This window comes from Mustela lutreola, chromosome 3 (genome assembly GCF_030435805.1).
Source record: "Mustela lutreola isolate mMusLut2 chromosome 3, mMusLut2.pri, whole genome shotgun sequence".
NCBI classification, from domain to species: domain Eukaryota; kingdom Metazoa; phylum Chordata; class Mammalia; order Carnivora; family Mustelidae; genus Mustela; species Mustela lutreola.
Window position 1 is genome coordinate 67,160,892 of NC_081292.1, and position 19,898 is coordinate 67,180,789.

A 19,898-nucleotide genomic window follows, 5' to 3' on the forward strand; every position below is an offset into this window, starting at 1 on the left:
AAACTAAAACTTCACCAAGATGAACTATATTCTAAGCCATTAAAAACATTTTTTAAATTCAAATTTGAAATAAATGAAATTATACCAACTTTTTTGGATCGTAAGGGAATTAAACAAGCAGTCAATAATAAAAAGACAGGAGGAAAATCCCCAAATATTTGAAAATTTAAAAGCATACTTCTAAATAATCCATGATTCTTTTATAAACCCCATAATATATTGTTATTTTTGCTCTAAGTAGTCATTGTTTTAATTTTTAAAATAAAGCAAAAGACTCCAAATTAGATCCTTGAGGCAAAATTATAGGAAGACAAATTTCAATTCAATTGAAATGAGAATTTTATAACAATCTCATTATGCTACCTCTGGAGTTCCCTATGGTTCCATACATATATAGGCTGGGCAGGGGGGTAACTCATGAGATAAATCACTGGATTAAATGATTTTAAATGGTTTGTCCTAAGCATTAGAGTCTACTGTCTCACCAAATATTCATGCATAAATTTCAGGATTACAATAATGGTAAATTTATGCCATTCAGTGTTAAAATTTCAGGGCAGAGTAATCCGTTTATTGATAAAATTATTTGTCAGTGGGCTCTGAACAAAGAAAGCCATTTCTCCAATTTTTCATGTTTAACAAAATACATCATAAGAATGAAGCCTTTACTCTCACCTACTAATAGGTTACACTGGTAAATTCTCACTTAAAGACACTACATTAGAATAAAACTCTAGGGGTGCCTGGGTGACTCAGTAGAGCAGCTGACTCTTTAATTTTGGCTCAAGTCATGATCATGGGGTCCTGGGATCAAACCCCACATCAGGATCTGATTGTGTTCTCTCACTCTCAAATAAATAGATCTTAAAAATAAAAAAATTTAAAAAAAAAAGAATAAAACTCTAGTTGCTATGCCCTATTTTCTCATAATAGCCATTTCAAGAAAACAAAAATTTGAGAATATCTCAATAAAATGTCTCTAATCCTAGATTTAAATTACTGGCTACTTTCAGGTTGAATGAATCTAAACTTTTATCCAATTTCCTCACATACTTCCCTTGAAATCAAATTTCAGGTCATTTATTCTAATAGTTTTTACACAGAAAACAGACTACTTTTCTATTTTAAAGTTATACATAGGAAATAAGTAAGGGCCTCTCTTCACACTGTTTCTGAAATTATGACAAGTAGCAAATCAACATTCTTATATTAACCAGTGACCTTCATTTCTGATAAAATAAACAGAAAATCTGTATTATGATCATGGTTTGAACAAACACCTTCTCAAACTACTGGGAAAGAACATAGGAAAAGGATGTTTATCAAGGGATAAAAAGGTTTAGTTCAGGGAAACTAAACTTATAATGTAAGGCAGTTCTATACTAGCTAAAGAAGAAAAAGAAGAAGAATTAAGAAAAAAAACTATTGCATATAAAACAGAATATAAGAAATAGCTACACTACAATGAAGTTACTGAAATTAATATTTCATTTATCTTCTATGGAAAGCTCATCATTAAATAAAGTTATTTCACTTTAAAGTTATACAAGGAGCTATACAGTACACATTAACTATTTAGCATATAGAGTCTACCATAAAGTAAGCACTAGATAAGAGTTTTCTGTTATTAATAAAAATAGTTTTAATGACAACACTGACATCTCACTAAAGACCCTATCTAGAAAGGAAGGAGCAAGATGGTAGAGGAGTAGAAGATCGAAATTTTGTAGGGTCCCAGGAATTCAGCTAGATAGTTATCAAACCATTTTGAACACCAACAAACTCAATAGGAGATAGAAGAAAAGAATAGCAGCAATTCTACCATTTTCTGGAAGGTAGAACATGCAGAGAAGTGAATCCAAGGCAATACACGGAAGATAGGGAAGACAGACCCCAGAAAGGAGGGGCCAGCTCCCGCAAAACAGAGAGCAGCAGAGCACAAAATCAGAACTTTTAGAAGTCTACTCCACTGAGGGACATTGCTCCAGAGGCTAAGTGGGGGTGTGGGGGAGCCTTCACTGCAATAGTGTGGTATCAGGTCCCTCAGGGTCACAAAAAGACCAGGGGTGCCTGTGTGCGGCAGAGCCCGCGGGTACTGGAGCAGAGAAGCCATCTACAGAGATGGAGCCAAGGACTGGTCTCTCAGCTGGGGGTTACCTTAAAAAATGATCCCCGGCAGAGTCAGGCCACTGCTCTTCAAGCAGGGAACCCACAAGGCGGCAGAATCAGGGAGATCACCGCCCTTCCACCACCAGGCGGAACGGTGCATGAGCACACTACAGGAATCTGCTGGGTTTGGAGACTCCAAATGGGGCCATGTGCCAGAAACAGAAATGCACTGTAACAGGCCAGGTGAGCATGAAGCACAGCCAGAGACTGGGGAGACAGGAGTGACTGACTGCTTTTCTCTGAGGGCGCACTGGGCAGCTGGGCCCCAAGCACTCAGCTCCGCTGGGTCAGATATTAGTAGGCCACCACTTTCGTTCTCTTCTGCCATCCTGAACAGAAAGCATTCAGGGAAAAAAAAGCTACAGAGAGCAAACCCAAGCAGATTACTTAGCCAGCCCCCTCTAAGGGCAGTGGAATTCTGCCTGGCAAAGACATTTGAGAATCAGTACAATAGGCCCCTTCCCCAGAAGATCAGCAAGAACATCCAGCCAAGACCAAGTTCACCAATCATGAGAACTGAGGAACTCCAGAATGAGGGGAATGCAGCATAAAGAGTTCATGACTGTATTCCCCATGATTCTTCAGTCTTTCAAAGTCAAAATTCATTAGATTTCATTCTTATTCTATTTTTTTAACTTTTCCTCTTTCTTATTTTAATCTATTTTATCTTACCAATACCTTTTAAAAAATCATTTTTAATTTTCACTGCTATAGTCATATTCTATCCCTTCATTGCATTTAATCTTATTTGTTGTATACATATAAGTTTCTCTTTATTTAAAATTCTGGGATACAGTTTCTTCTAACAGATCAAAATATACCCTAAATCCAGCATATAGCTTGGTTCTAGTCTCCAGCCTGATCACATTCTTTCCTTTTTTTTTCCTTTCTTTTTTCAACCAACTTATCAATTCCTTTTTTAAAATATTTTTTAATTTTCATGTTCAGTCATATTTCATCCCTACAACATGTTTACCCTTATTTTTGTGTGTGTGTGTATATATATATATATGTTTTTCTTCCTTAAAATTGTGGGAGGCATTTTTTTCTAAGAGACCAAAATACACCCAAAATCAGATGTGTGGATCTGTCCTATTCACCAGCCTAATTATATATGTGTGTGCGTATGTGTGTATATATATATATGCATATATATATATACATATATATGTATGTGTGTATATATAGGTATATGTATATAGATATGTACTTTTTTTTCTCCCCTCCATTTCAGGTCCCTTCTGATTTGGTTAGCATATATTTTTCTGGGGTCATTGCTACCCTTTTAGCCCAAGGCCAGATGCCTTCCCAGGGGAATTCTACCAAACATTTAAAGAAAAATTTTCCTGAAACTGTTCCAGAAAAAGAGAAATGGAAAGAAAATTTTCAAACTCATTTGATGAGGGCAGCATTACCTTGATCCCAAAACCAGACAAAGACCCCATCAAAATTACAAATCAATATCCCTGATGAGCATGGATGCAAAAGTTCTCAGCAAAACCCTGGCCAATAGGATCCAACAGTACATTAAAAGGATTATTCACCATGACCAAGTGGGATTTATTCCTGGGCTACAATGTTGGTTCAATATCTACAAATCAATCAATGTGATAAAATACATTAATAAAAGAAAGAACAAGAACCATATGATACTTTCAATAGATGCTGAGAAAGCATGTGACAAAGTAGAGCATCCTTTCCTGATCAAAACTCTTCACAATATAGGGACAGAGTGTACATCCCTCAATATCATAAAAATAATCTATGAAACACCCACAGCAAATATCATTCTCAATAGGGAAGAACTGGGAGCTTTTCCCCTAAGGTCAGGAACATGGCAGAGCTGTCCATTATCACCACTGCTATTCAACATAGTACTAGAAGTCCTAGCCTCAGCAATCAGACAACAAAAGGAAATTCAAGGCATCCGAATCGGCAAAGAAGAAGTCAAACTCTCACTCTTTGCAGATGATATGATACTTTATGTAGAAAACCTGAAAGACTTCACTCCAAAACTGCTAGAACTCCTATAGGAATTCAATAAAGTGTCAGGATATAAAATCAATGCATGGAAATCAGTTGCATTTCTATACACCAACAATAAAACAGAAGAAAGAGAAATTAAGGAGTCGATCTCATTTACATTGCATTCAAAACTGTAAGATACCTAGGAATAAACCTAACCAAAGAGCAAAGACTCTGTACTCAGAAAATTATAAAGTACTCCTAAAAGAAATTGAGGAAGACACAAAGAAATGGAAAAATATTGGGGCACCTGGGTGGCTCAGTGGGTTAAAGCCTCTGCCTTCGGCTCAGGTCAGGATCTCAGGGTCTTGGAATAGAGTCCCACATCAGGCTCTCTGCTTGGCAAGGAGCCTGCTTCCTCCTCTCTCTCTGCCTACTTGTGATCTCTCTCTGTCAAATAAATAAAATCTTGAAAAAAACAAAAAAAGAAATGGAAAAATGTTCCATGCTCATGGGTTGGAAGATAAGAACTTGTGAAAATATCTATGCTACCTAAAGCAATCTACACATTTAATGCAATCCCTATCAAAATACCATCAACTTTTTTCAAAGAGATGGAACAAATAATCCTAAAATTTATACGGAACCAGAAAAGACTCCAAATAGCCAGAGGAATGTTGAAAAAGAAAACCAAAGTTGGCAGCATCACAATTCCAGACCTTAAGCTCTATTACAAAGCTATAATCATCAAGACAGTATGGTACTGGCACAAAAACAGACACATAGATCAATGGACCAGAAGAGAGAGCCCAGAAATGGACCCTCAACTCTATGGTCAACTAATCTTTGACAAGGCAGGAAAGACTGTCCAATGGAAAAAAGAGAGTCTCTTCAACAAATGGTGTTGGGAAAACTGGACAGCCACATGCAAAAGAATGAAAATGGACCAATTCCTTACACCACACACAAAAAGAGATTCAAAATTGATGAAAGACCTCAATGTGAGACAAGAATCCATCAAAATCCTTGAGGGAACAGATAGCAACCTCTTCGACGTCAGCCACAGCAACTTCTTCCTAGAAACATGCGAAAAGCAAGGGAAGCAAGGGCAAAAATGAACTATTGGGCCTTCATCAAGATCAAAGCATCTGCACCGCAAAGGAAACAGTCAATAAAACCAAAAGACAACCGAAAGAATGGGAAAAGATATTTTCAAATGACATATCAGATAAAGGACTAGTATCCAAAATCTATAAAGAACTTACAAACTCAACATCCAAGGAACCAATAATCCAATCAAGAAATGGGCAGAAGACATGAACAGACATTTCTGCAAAGAAGACATCCAGATAGCCAACAGACACATGAAAAAGTGCTCCACATCACTCAGCATCAGGGAAATACAAATCAAAACCACAATGAGGTATCACCTCACACCAGTCAGAATGGCTAAAATGAACAAGTCAGGAAATGACAGATGCTGGCGAGGATGCGGAGAAAGGGAACCCTCCTACACTGTTGGTGGGAATGCAAGCTGGTGCAACCACTCTGGAAAACAGTGTGGGGGTTCCTCAAAAAGTTGAAAATAGAACTACCCTACGACCCAGCAATCACACTATTGGGTATTTACTCTAAAGATACAAATTTAGTGATCTGAAGGGGCACGTGCACCTAAATGTTTATAGCAGCAATGTCCACAATAGCCAAACTACGGAAAGAACCTAGATGTCCATCAACAGATGAATGGATAAAGAAGATGTGGTATATATATACAACGAATACTATGCAGCCATCAAAAAACCCCCAAATTTTGCCATTTGCAATGAAGTGGATGGAACTAGAGGGTACTATGCTAAGTGAAATAAGTCAATCAGAGAAAGAAAATTATTGTATGATCTCTTGGATATTAGGAATTTGAAAGGCAGGGTGGGGGTTGGGGATAGGGGGAAAAATGAAACAAGATGGCACTGGAGAGGGAGACAAACCATAAGAGACTCAACCTCAAGAAACAAACTGAGGGTTGCTGGAGGCAGGACAGGAGGGACAGGGTGGCTGGGCGATGGACAATGGGGAGGGTATGTGCTATGGTGAGTGCTGTGAATTGTGTAAGACTGACAATTCATAGACCTGTACCCCTAAAAAAAATAATACATTATATGTTAATAAATTTAAAATATACCAAAAAAAAAAAAAAAAGGAAAAAGAAAGAAAAAAGCCTTGTTTAGAACAATCTGCAAAAGTTTAATCAACTGGATGTTTTGTACATACCAAAGAGCATTCCTGCAAAAGGACTACAGAGCTCTCTGTTAGATTTGGATGGTTCATTGTCTCGAGCACTAAAACAAAAAAGAAAAAGAATTAGAGGCCAGATGATTTTCAAGTAACAAAAATTTAAAGTAAACCGTAGGTATGAGTTATGGGGCTTTCAAAGTACTATGGACACCATAATAGTCACATATTTTAAAGTCAGGGTAAAATCACAGCATTTTCTTTCTTTATACAGTAGGACCTTGATATTCACACTCTATAAATATATAACCTTTTTCTTCAGCTTGCATCAATGGCTCTATAGATTCCCAATAAAACCCTTTTTCATAAGAACAGTTAACCCAGTTAGGAAAATGAATATAAATACACATAAATCCTAATAAAAAGAAAAGAGATACTTATTCACATGCTTGAAAAAGATCATCTCTTAAAAACCCCTTCCTTATAGAAATAACGAGGAAAAAAAAAAGACAACCCCTCAATTGAAACCCAATCAGACCCAAGCAGCAAATTATCTTTACTCAAGCACTTGTACATAATACTTTTTTTCAAAGAAAATAGACACCTTTCCTGACATATGACATTACTATCTTCATTATACACTACAGATTGGGAATCGTTTATACTTATGTACAAAATAAGAAAGCCACCAAAATGATAAAAACTATCAACAAAAAGAGAACATAAATATAAAATACATATAATTTCTGTTTTTTCATCATGACAGAATTATTATGAGCATGAATTTTACAAAGTAAGCATAAAAGTTACCTACCTACTCAATGGGCTGAAAATTTAAAAAAAATTTTTTTCAAAGGAAAACTCACATTGCAGGAACATTTTCAATTTATTTCCACACAAGTTATATCACTCCTGTAACTCCCAATGTATATTATTGAATTTTAATCCATTAAACTACATGCTTATTTCTCCTTACATTATTTCAAACAAATTTATATATACTTTATAATTATAGGGACTTATTTGGAACACCTTGGCACACTTATAATCAAACATTGCTGTTCAAAAGAATGCTGTAAAGTACTATAAATTCTCATTTAACACCATTCACTTAATTCTTTTATTTTTCCCTTTAATTATTTTCTTATTAAATAAGGACAGCTGTTAACATACTATACCGTTCTACTTATTCAGTAAGCCCGTTTTTTTGGTTTTTGTTTTTTGTTTTCTTTAATTTATTTGACAGACAGAGATCACAAGTAGGCAGAGGCCAGCAGAGAGAGAGGGGGAAGCAGGCTCTGCACTGAGCAGAGCGCCCAATGCGGGGCTCGATCCCAGGACCCTGAGACATGACCTGAACCGAAGGCAGAGGCTTTAACCCACTGAGCCACCCAGGTGTCCCCAGTAAACCAGTTTTAGTGGTTGCCGTTTCACAGTGTAAAGACTGAAAGGCAGAATTCATATGACATACTATACCTTTTATTTCCAGCAGATGAAATGCGTATGTTTGACTGTTCTGTGACATCACCACCATGCTCCATGGGAGGTACATCCCCTCGTCTGTTCCCGTACATCCTTAAAAACACATTAGCTTATAGAGCTTGCTCCACGTACAGTGGACCTTCTTACATCTCTTTGGTGCTTTTACATTTGATATTGGAAATGTTAAAGGGAACAAAGAGTTATAATGAAGTTTTACTGCAAACACATTTGAAAATTAATTTGAAGGAGATTTAATTCAAGTATGACTTGCTGGTTAATAAGAGAAACAGAGTTTGGATTCAATAGTCTTTAAAACAAAGGTTATTATAAATTATTCCAATATAACTTCTAGAAAATTTTAATTTCAAAACTCTGCATATACTCATTTTATCATTCATTTAATTCAAAGAATTAATTAGTACCTATTACATGTCAAGTACTATTTTTTTTAAGCATTGGGTATGTGAACATGGTCCTTGCCCTCATGAGCATTACAGACAATTTCACAATGAGATCTCTTTTTTAAACAAAATTCATAGATTCTGGAAATTATCTCACTGCATATATAAAGCTTTTTATCTTAAAAATGTAGCAGCTGTCTTACCATTAAGTTAAATGTGGCAAGGCACAACATTTGCTAACACTGTAAATCACATGGAAGAATAAATATTAGCAATAGGTGAAGGGAAAACATTATAAACAAATAGTCTGATACATTGGTAAAAAATTATCACTTTACTCACAAGGTCATGAGCAACAAAAAAGAAAGAAAGGAATTTTTTTAATCATTTTCAGAAAATAATCCTTAAAATTTTTTCAATTAATCTTTTTTTTTCCACTTGGCAAACACTGACTTCTTCAGCTTAACTCCTCATACCAGAGAAACCAACATGACTTTTCACACCAACATTTATCAGCATCCATGAAAATCAGCATTTCACAAGTTATATTTCTTCACGTGGATGTTAACAAACTATATTTTCTCTCAAAAGGACTATTAGAGAGAAATATGGCTGTTAAAGTATTATCAATATTGTGAGTCAATTTCATTTTCACATTAAGAAAAATGGCAATTTTTAGGAGAAAAACTTTTCGTTCTCCACAGAGCTAGCACAGAAGTCTTTCTTCACTTGTGTCCATCACACAAGCCGCTGTCAATATTATCTGTGGGGAAAAAATTATCCAGAATTGTGACCTTCAACGTATCTGACCTGGAATGACACATAAATAGCTTTAAAAAAATTTTTTTTTACGATTTTCTTGATTTATTTGACAGACAGAGATCACAAGTAGGCAGAGAGGCTGGCAGAGAGAGAGGGCAAAGCAGGCCCCCTGCTGAGCAGAGAGCCAGATGCGGGGCTCAATCCCAGGACCCTAGGATCATGACCTAAGCCAAAGGTAGAGGCTTTACCTCACTGAGCCACCCAGGCACCCCAAATAACTTCAATTTTTTATCCATATCTAAAGCAACAGAACCCTCCACAAGCCCTTCCAAAAAGGAATGTCAACTTATTTCAACTTATCAAAACAGAGCTGGTTTTAGATCTAAAACCTATGTGCTCAAATCTGTTTTAATCTGACGTAACAGTTTAGCATCTCTCATTCCCTATTTCTACCACTTAAAGAATTGATAAATATAAACTCAAATTCAAATTTGTAATTAATAATTCCAAGCAACCAAATTTAGTTATACTTGCCTATATTCAATATGCATGAGCAGAAAAAAGTTAATAGCACAGGCCTAAAATTGCCTATCCTTAGAAATACCTATTTGGAGGGCAGGCCCTTGGCTGGCACCTGGGAACATAGATTTTGGGGGGAGCCCTACCATTCTCAGGACTAATAAAGAGTGGCTCACTGTACCTAAACTGTTTATATAAACAATATAGTTTTTGCTGAAAATGTGCTTTCCTTCAAGAAGTTCAGAATTTTCATATATCCTTGGTGCCTATGTGACCAGCCGCCAATAAAAACATTGGGCACTGACTCTCTAATGATCTTTCCTAGCAGACAACATTACACCCATGTTGTCATATTTCAATGCTGGAGGAATTAAGCACGTCCTGTGTGACTCCACTAGGACAGAACTCTTGGAAACTTGTGCCTGCTTGCCTTCAGATTTTGTCCAAGGCTCTTTTTACTTTGCTGATTTTACTTTGTATCCTTTTGCTGTAATAAATCATACCCATGAATATAACTGTATAGGGAAGTCTTGTGAGTCCTCCTGATGAATTACTGAACCTGGGGGTAAACTCCCATGACTCAACAGACAAAAGTAAATGTGTTGATGTGGTACAGTGCTGCCTCCCAGCAAATTAGAGAAATTTAAAGTTACAATTTTTTAAAAACCTATCTCGCCAAACTATGGAAAGAACCTAGATGTCCATCAACAGATGAATGGATCAAGAAGATGTGGTATATATACACAATGGAATACTATGCAGCCATCAAAAGAAATGAAATCTTGCCATTTGCGACAACATGGAGTGTATCATGCTTAGTGAAATAAGTCAAGCGGAGAAAGACAACTATCATATGATCTCCCTGATATGAGGAAGTGGTGATGCAACATGGGGGCTTTAGTGGGTAGGAGAAGAATAAATGAAACAAGATGGGATTGGGAAGGAGACAAACCATAAGTGACTCTTAATCTCACAAAACAAACTGAAGGTTGCTGGGGGGAGGGGGTTGGGAGAAGGGTGGTGGGGTTATGGACATTGGGGAGGGTATGTGCTTTGGTGAGTGCTGTGAAGTGTGTAAACCTGGCGAGTCACAGACCTGTACCCCTGGGGATAAAAATATTTGTTTATAAAAATAAAAAATTAAAAAAAAATTTTTAAAAACCCTATCTCGATTTTAAAAGCTAAAATTAAAGGCTACTTATTATACACTAAAATTTATCCAAGAGTTTGTGACTTTCTGCATTTTCAGTTAGGTTTCCTAAAAACAACATTGAGACTTGCAATTCTAGCTTATCTTTATGCAGTTGTACCAAAGTATGATATATCCAAAGCATCTGTATTCAAAGCATCTGTATACCAAAGTATGATATATCCAAAGCATCCAAAGCATTGTATCCAAAGCAAAAAATGTTTTGTAGGTTCTTCAGTATATATAACTATCTTAATAAGGTAAGCACCATAAACACAAAACGTCATTTTCAAAGTCCATTCTAAATTAAAGAAATTTAAGAAATTATTTTTGGGTAAAGTTAAGGTCTGATTGTTAAATTCTATAGTAAAATTATAAGGCTTCCTAATGAAGTGCCCATAGGGAATATAGCTTTAAAAAAAAAAATCATTACCATAACAATAAAAATCCCGTCTTGTCACCAATAAAATCAAAATCTTGTCATGATAAAATCAAGACTAGAGAAACGTTTAAGAGGCCAAAGAAAAGTAGAGACATACATTTCACTAAAAAGGATAAAATAAAATCTTAAGGCATCCTATTTAATTTTATGGAATGACTCATGATATGACTATGCCTATTTTTTTAAATCAATGAAAAATTACTATTTACAGAGATTTTATAAATATTTTTAAAATTTACTACTATATTAAAAACAAAAACAAAAACAGAAGGGAAACCAATAAGCTATAAAGCCAAATTACAGAATAGCAAGTAAGCTACCTTATTTCCTATTAAAATACCCTCATAATTATAATGGAATTTCCTTAATTTACTGAACTTTTTTTTTTATATTTCTAATAAATCTAACATCTAATCACTATTAACTACCCCTGTCAGCTCCTTTAACAGCTGTTATGTGGTCTTATAATATATCTTAAAAACCTCTATTGAGGGGTGCCTGGGGAGCTCAGTCAGTTAAGCGCCCAACTCTTGATTTCAGCTCAGATCATGATCTCTAGGTCAGGTCATAACAGGCTCTGTGCTGGGTGCAGAGCCTGCTTAAGATTCTCTCTCTCCCTCTGCCCTTCTCCCGACCCCACATATACTTGTTTGCTCTCAGAAAGAAAGAAACAAACAAACAAACAAACAAAGAAAAAATGAAAAGAAGCCTTTACTGAGACAATGAAGTTCTCCAGAAAGACGGGAATTGGTGAGAGCCAATAGTGTTTTCATCATTTCTATCTCTTCTCTTCAATCCTCTCAACATTAAAAAAAACCAATGAATGGTAATAGTAATGAACTCAACTAAATGTCTACGAACAATCTGATTCTAATGAAAGTTCAGGAGTTCAATTTGGGTCATTTGTTCCTGAGAAGTCCTTTCTGTTTAGTTATACCTTTAAAGCCAGTACCAGATTAATTAAAACTATCCCTGAGACCCAGAACCAATGTCTCTAAATATTCTATGGCTTTAAATCCATAGATTGGTTTACCGCACCTCAATCCACTGATTTTGTCAGAGACAACCTCAAATAAGAATTTGCTTTCTTTGACAAACCAAATCAGATTTAACTGAAATAATAAAATAATTGTAAGTGGTTTCCATCATCCTATCAAAAGAAAAAGTTTAACAGGTATGCTAAATGGAAAAAGCTTTTTCTCTCTCTCTACTTCCTGAAGACATGGGTCAATAACTTTAATTAGGTTCAAACCTCAATGCCCAAGGAAACCAGGTATAGGCTAGAGGCCAAGTTTACTCTAAAAATTAACACATGTGTCTACCTTCCAAAAAATAATTACTCTTACAGAAGCAAAGCAAATTCTCTAACAGCATAAGTTTTATTCCAGCTAATTTATATATAAATGAACAACTCCTATGTGATAATGAATAACTTACTTTTTTCCTTAACAAACCACCGAATCAAACTACTTTAGGAATAAATTTGCAATGTTTTATGCTATCAAGAATAACACACTGTAAAAATAAAATATTTACCATCTATTGGTCCTAGACTCATACAGCTCAAAGCAAAGAAGAAACAAATTTCTCCTTACTTAAAAAAAATCATCTAATTCATAAAATGGCTACATCATCTTGTTTTCATACCAAGAACTTCTCTAATGTGAATGAATTCTGCTATTATAGGTACTCTCCTAAATGTTAAAAGAAAAATACTGAGCTGTTAACTGTGGGTTACCATTTTCCTGTTTTCGGTTATTTCAAAATTTTATTTGCTTTAATTCAGTAACAGTGTTTTTCTAATATCAAGGACATCTTTAAAATGGAGAAAAAAGTTAGTATTAGAGGCCCTTCCAGAAACAAGTGAAAATTAATATGTATTAGGAAAAAAAGTATTAAATAACTCAAGTTTTAATGAACCATTTCTCCTCATTTACATTTTACAATTAAGCATGCACATTTCTTAGAATGTCCCACAGTAAGTAAGCACGTACTCATCTATGTGACTAACATACAGATTCTAATTTCAGATGGAATGTTATTTCAGAATTTTATTAAATAACTACTAAGATTACAAGCTAACAAATATCAACAGTTAAATATAATGAAAGTGCTAACTGCATTAATCACATAAAAACTTTAAAAAAGCATGTTTTTAAAGCTAAAAGTTTCTTTTACTCATTAACATTGGTTATAAAGTAAACACAATAACGTGATATATTAACTTATCCAGTTCAAGTTAAAAACTAATAAAGACTAGGATGACCACATTTAAGTAGAGCCCACAAACTTCAAAGTACTACGAAATACACCACTACCTTCAATTTCTAAAGTTCCTCAAACATAAATTTTAGTCAAATTGTAAATATTTATAAATAAATAACACATAAATAAACACACACGCATAGACAAAGAATGCAAGTGTCAAGCAAAATGCTAACTACCTTGTTAATTATTTAAAAACACTGGCCAATGATTAATGATAGTTCAGAAGTGTAACATCATTCCTGGGCTTTAGCTTTCCCATATCTAAAGTGGGTAAAACAGTTCATTAATAAATACATTATCATACTTGAAATTATTTATGCGGTAATTTAAAAAAAAGTGAGACCAAAAATATAAAACTCAAAAATTGTTTTAAAATTAAAACTGGAGGGGCGCCTGGGTGGCTCAGTGGGTTAAGCCGCTGCCTTTGGCTCGAGTCATGATCTCAGAGTCCTGGGATCGAGTCCCACATCGGGCTCTCTGCTCAGCGGAGAGCCTGCTTCCCTCTCTCTCTCTCTGCCTGCCTCTCCATCTACTTGTGATTTCTCTCTGTCAAATAAATAAATAAATAAAATCTTTAAAAAAAAAAATTAAAACTGGAATTTATCACATGCTGACTTTTAGAAGAAAAAAAGAGAAAAAGAGAAACTTACAAAAATGAAGGAAAATTAATTTTGTACTTCTCATAACCAGTTATAATTATTTTTTGTCAAGAACTTCAGGTTAATATTACATTATATCATGAATAAATGCTTAGACAAAAAACAAGGAAGAACATTACATAATGATAAAGGGATTAATCCATTGAAAGGAGATTAACAATTGTAAATATCTATGCAGCCAACATAGGATCACCTAAGTTCATAATGCAAATATTAAGAAACATAAAGTGAGAAACTGACAGTTATATAATAATAGTAGAGGAATTTAACACCCCACTTACATCAGTGGGTATCATCCAGACAGAAAATCACTAAGAAAACAGTGGCTTTGAATGACACATTACATCAGATGTATAAAGAACAGTCCATCCAAACACAGCAGAATACACATTCTTTTCAAGTGCACATGAAACATTCCACAGGATAGATCATATGTTAAGCCACGAAATAAATCAGAATGAATTTAAGAAGCCTAAAATCCTATCAAGCATCTTTTCCAGCCATAAGTATGAAACTAGAAATCAATTATAAGGGGAAAAAAGAAAAAGACAGAGAGAGAAAGCAAGTAAAGAAACACAAAAAATGTGGAGGCTAAAAAATATTCTACCAAGCAAGGGGTCAATGAAGAAATGAGAGAAAATCTAAAACACATGGAGAAATATGAAATGGCGAACACAACAGTCCAAAATCTTTGGGACACAGTGAAAGTCCTAAGAGCATTTCACAGGCCTACCTCTAGAAACAAGAAAAAACCTCCAACAAACTAATCTTATACCTAAAGGAACTAGAAAAATAACAAATGAAACCCAAAGTCTGTAAAAAGAAAAATATAAGATCAGAACAGAAATAAATAAAATGGAGAAAAAAAAAAATAGAAAGGATCAATAAACAAAACAAAATTAATAAACCTTTGGCCAGACTCATCAAGAAAAAAAGAAAAAGGACTTACATAAATTCAGAAATGAAAGAGAAGTAACAACTGACACCAAAAACACACAGAGGATTTTAAGAGACTACTATGAAAAATTATAGGCCAACAAATTGGGAAAACCTAGAAGAAATGAAAAAATTCCCAGAATCATATAATCTTTCAGGGCACCTGGGTGGCTCAGTGGGTTAAAGCCTTTGCCTTCAGCTCAGGTCATGATCTCAGGGTCCTGGGATCAAGCTCCACATCAGGCTATCTGCTCGCAGAAGCCTGCTTCCCCCTCTCTCTCCCTGCCTGCCTCTCTGCCCACTTTTGGTCTCTATCTGTCAAATAAATAAATAAAAACTTTAAAAAAATAAAAAAATAAAAAGAATCATATAATTTTTCAAAACTGAATCAGAAAGACACAGAAAATCTTAACAGACTGATTACTAATAACGAAATTGAACTGCAATTAAAAAAAACTTCCAGCAAACAAAAGTCCCAGAGAAGATAACTTTCCAAGTGAATTCTAGCAAATATTTAAGGAAGAGTTAACACCCATCCTTCTCAAATTATTCCCAAAAAATAGAAGAGGAAGGAAAAGCTCCAAATTCTCTCATTGAGGCCAGGATTACCCTGATAATCAAAACTAACAAAGATACTACAAAAAAGAAAAAAGAAAAAAAAATTACCCACAAACCTACAGGCCAAAACACCTAATGAACATAGATGCAAAAATTCTCAACAAAATATTAGAAAACCAAATTCAACAATACATTAAGAATCATTCATTACAATCAATTGGGATTTAGTCTAGGAATGCAAGGATGGTTCAACAGATGCAAAACAATCAACGTGATACAACACATTAACAAAATGAAGGATGAGAGCATATGATCACCTCCACAGATTCAGAAAAAGCATGTCACAAAATACAACATCCACTTATGATAAAACTCTTAAAGTAGGTTCAAAGGGAACAGACCTCATCTAATAAAGGCCATATATGAAAAACATACACTTAACACCATACTCCATGTGGAAAAACAGAGCTTTTCCTCTAAGATCAGGAATAAGAGAAGGATGTCCACCCGTGGTACTTTTGTTCAACACTGCACTGGAAGTACAAATCATAGCAATCACACAAGAAAAAGAAGTAAAAAGTATCCAAACTGGTAAGGAAGAAATAAAACTTTCACTCTTTGCAGATGACACGAAACTATATGCATAAGTTGTAAGATTCTACAAAAAAACTACAAGAACTAATAAATGAGATCAGTAATGAAAATTAATATACTGGTTGGCTCAGCTGGTTAAGCATCTGCCTTCAACTCAGGTCAATCTATAACAAAGAAGGCAAGAATCTACAATGGGGGAAAAACATTTCTTCTATAAATGGTGCTGGGAAAACCGGGAAAAAAAAAAAAAACTGAACCACTTTCTTACAACATACACAAAAATAAACTCAAAATGGACTGAAGACCTATACACGAGACCTGAAACCATAAAACTTCTAAGAGGAAAACACAGCAGTCTCTTGGACATTAGCGTTAGCAACAAATTTATGGGTATGTCTCCTAAGGTAAGGGAAACAAAAGCAAAAACAAACAAACAAAAACTACCAGGACCACACCAAAATAAAATCCTTTTGTACAAAAAGGAAACCTGTATCAACAAAATAAAAAGCAACCTATTGGAAATATCTGCAAATGATTCATCTTACAAGGGGTTACTTTCCAAAACATATGAAGAACTCATACAATTCAAACCCAAAAGAAGATAATCTGATTAGGAAACAAGTAGAGGACCTGAGTAGTCAGTTTTTTGAAAGAGACATACAAATGGCCAAAAGACACATGAAAAGATGCTCAATATCACTAACCATCAAGGAAATGCAAATAAAAACCACAATGAGATAGATATCACATCACACCACTGAGAATGGCTAGTATCAAAAAGACAAGTAGTAGTAAGTGCTAGTTAGGATGTGGAGAAAAGGGATTACCGTACAATGTAGTGGGAATGTAAACTGGTGCCGCCACTATAGAAAACAGTATGGAGATGGCTCAAAATAATAAAAATAGATACACTATTTGATCCAGTAATTCCACTACTGGGTATTTAATCAAAGTAAATGAAAACCCTAATTTGAAAAGATACCTGCACCTCAATGTTTAATGCAACATAACTTACAACAGCCAAGCAACCCAAGTGTCCATCCATAAATGAATGGATAAAAGTAGATGTGGTATAGATATAAAGTGAAGTATTAGCCATAAAAAAGAATGAGATCTTGCCATTACCAACAACATGGATAGACCTAGAGGGTACTATGCCAAGTGAAAATAAGTCAGTCAGGGAAAGAAAAATATCATATGATTTCACTCATATGTGAATCTAAAAAATAAAACAAATGAGCAAACAAACAACAAAAAACAGAAACAGACTCATAAGTACAGACAGCACTCTTGTTGCCAAAGGGTAGGGGCATGGATGGAAAGGGTTAAATAGGTGACAGGGATTAAGAGATATAAACCTGTAGTAAAAAGTAAGTAAGTCACAGAGATGAAAATTACAACACAGGGAATGCAGACAGTATTATTATAATAATGTTGTATGGTTAGAGATGGTAACTATATATATTGTGGTGAACACCTCATAACGTATAAAACTGACGAATCCCTATGTGTGCACCTAAAACTAATATAACACTGCATATCAACTATACTTTAAAAATATTTTTTAAAGAATAAATGGTTAAAGCAAGAGGCCAAATGCAGTTACACATTTCTGTAGTTTCAAAAATTTTACTAATAAGTAAAGTCATTTTTCCGATCTATTACTCTGCCTCCTAAATAAAAACTACTTAATTACAGAAGTGAATTTGGGTTTTTTTTTTTTGCTGGAATTAAGTAATCTACAAATCTGCAATAGAGAAATTCAATTGTAACCTCATACCTTAGAGATATATGTGTAAGTTTACGCATTAACAAAATGGAAGTATTACATAATAATGATTTAAATTTGAAGAATATTTCTAAACATTGTAAAACATGTAACGGGAATTATTCTCACTCATTCTCATGTTTAATCTATTCTTAAAATACTACCTGGAGAAGATTATATAAAAAGAGGTCCTTTTGACTGTGGAATATATATATATATATATATATATATATATATATATATGATAGTTCTCAGATAATTAGGCTGAAATTCATTTGTTCCAGTATAAAATTATTGCAGAATTATAAAAATAATAGATTAAACATATTTTAAAAGCAATCATAATAAGTTTCTTGAAATTCCAAACTTAAAAGATAGCATTACATTACATTTTAAAGATAAACAGACACCATAAAGAAAAAAAATGTTTTCATGTACAAAGAAGGCAAAACCAAGAGTGCAAGACTACCTGCAGTTCCTCAATTGAGAGCTCTTTTAGTTTAGGCAGGCTTTAACTACCTTCGGGTATAAACATTTTCAAATATAAAACACTGTAGGATTTAGACTGTTTTCTGAAGTACAATTAGATTCAAATCAGATAGAAATGAGAAGTAGCATTGCAAAATTATAGTCTATCACTCACATCACTTACTACTAAAAAGACTGGGTGACCAGGCCGTAATAGCTACAAAATAAAGAACAGAAGACAACGAAGTGTAAAGGTTCTGTATTATTATTAATAACTAGAATGCTCAATGCACAACATTATATCTCAGAAATGTTCTAAAATATTTAAATGGTGGGGCGCCTGGGTGGCTCAGTGGGTTAAGCCGCTGCCTTCGGCTCAGGTCATGGTCTCAGAGTCCCGCATCGGGCTCTCTGCTCAGCAGGGAGCCTGCTTCCTCCTCTCTCTCTCTCTCTGCCTGCCTCTCTGCCTACTTGTGATCTCTCTGTCAAATAAATAAATAAAATCTTTAAAAAAAATAAAATAAAATAAAATAAAATAAAATAAAATATTTAAATGGTAACCTACTTGGACTAAGAAAACAGGTCCCATAAACTCTTTAAAATTTAGATTTCACCCTTTCAAGTTAACATGTACTGACAAATACGGAACCCTGCCATATTTCTATCTCCAAAAGTTTATGAAAATAGAGCAAATTTTAAGTATTAAGATAAGTGACTTAATAAAACAAAATCCTACTGTAGCAGGTTAAGAAATTATAAGTAGTGGCCCCCAAAAAATCATTCCAAAGAACTGAAAGGCATCTGAAAATCTGATAGTAAAAATCTGATACCATTTCACTTAAGTAAGTGTTTAATAAGTGACTTAAAAAGAGTGAAGAATATTGATAGAAGTACTGAGAGCACAGGAACATTAAAGGAACAAACTATATTTCATCTCTTTTAAATTGTCCTTTTAATCTACATTTTAACATCTGTAACTGGGATTGCCATCAACCTGGTTTTAAAGTTTTTCAAGTTATTACAAAGAGTTCTTGTTTCTCCTGTCATTCACATAGGGCAATAGGAATCTGAAACAACCCTGAATTCTTGCCTCAAGGTTTATCAAACAATACTGGCAACATGAATTCAGACTGCAAACCTGAATCAGTACTGACTTACAGTTCATAACATCAGAGAGGGGTTTTGTTTTGTTTTTTAATCCCTCCATTCAGTGCCAAAGTTGAAACATGGACGCTTCTTTTCTATCCCCTTCTGTGAAAAAATTTATTCCCCATTTAATTTTACATGAAGGTTGTAGCCTTTCAGTGTCCCAGCTTTATTACAGGGTCCCTTTTTCCCCCACCTTGGGGGGGGGGGGGTTCTATTTGTTCTTTCAGTGGCACATAGAAAATAATCCTGTAACTTCAAATTGACAGCATCTTAGAATTAACCAATTATGCAGATAAATGAAACTGCTTCTCCATAACATAATCATAGAAAGTAACATTAA

At 34.6% G+C, this 19,898-nt stretch overlaps 1 protein-coding gene across 11 annotated transcripts in view; it reads right to left on the reverse strand.

The window, feature by feature from the left end:
- CSPP1 (centrosome and spindle pole associated protein 1) overlaps nucleotides 1-19,898 on the reverse strand; it is a 167,972-nt gene that overhangs the window by 92,262 nt on the left and 55,812 nt on the right. For 9 of the 11 annotated variants that reach the window (XM_059166296.1, XM_059166293.1, XM_059166289.1 and 6 more), the window contains 2 exons: nucleotides 7,840-7,938; nucleotides 6,403-6,470 (listed from right to left, as the gene is read on the reverse strand). The exons of the other annotated variants lie outside the window; for them this stretch is intronic. In XM_059166296.1, coding sequence (XP_059022279.1) covers nucleotides 6,403-6,470; nucleotides 7,840-7,938 — 167 coding nt within the window. The remainder of the gene's footprint in view (nucleotides 1-6,402; nucleotides 6,471-7,839; nucleotides 7,939-19,898) is intronic. 11 annotated transcript variants of the gene reach the window in all.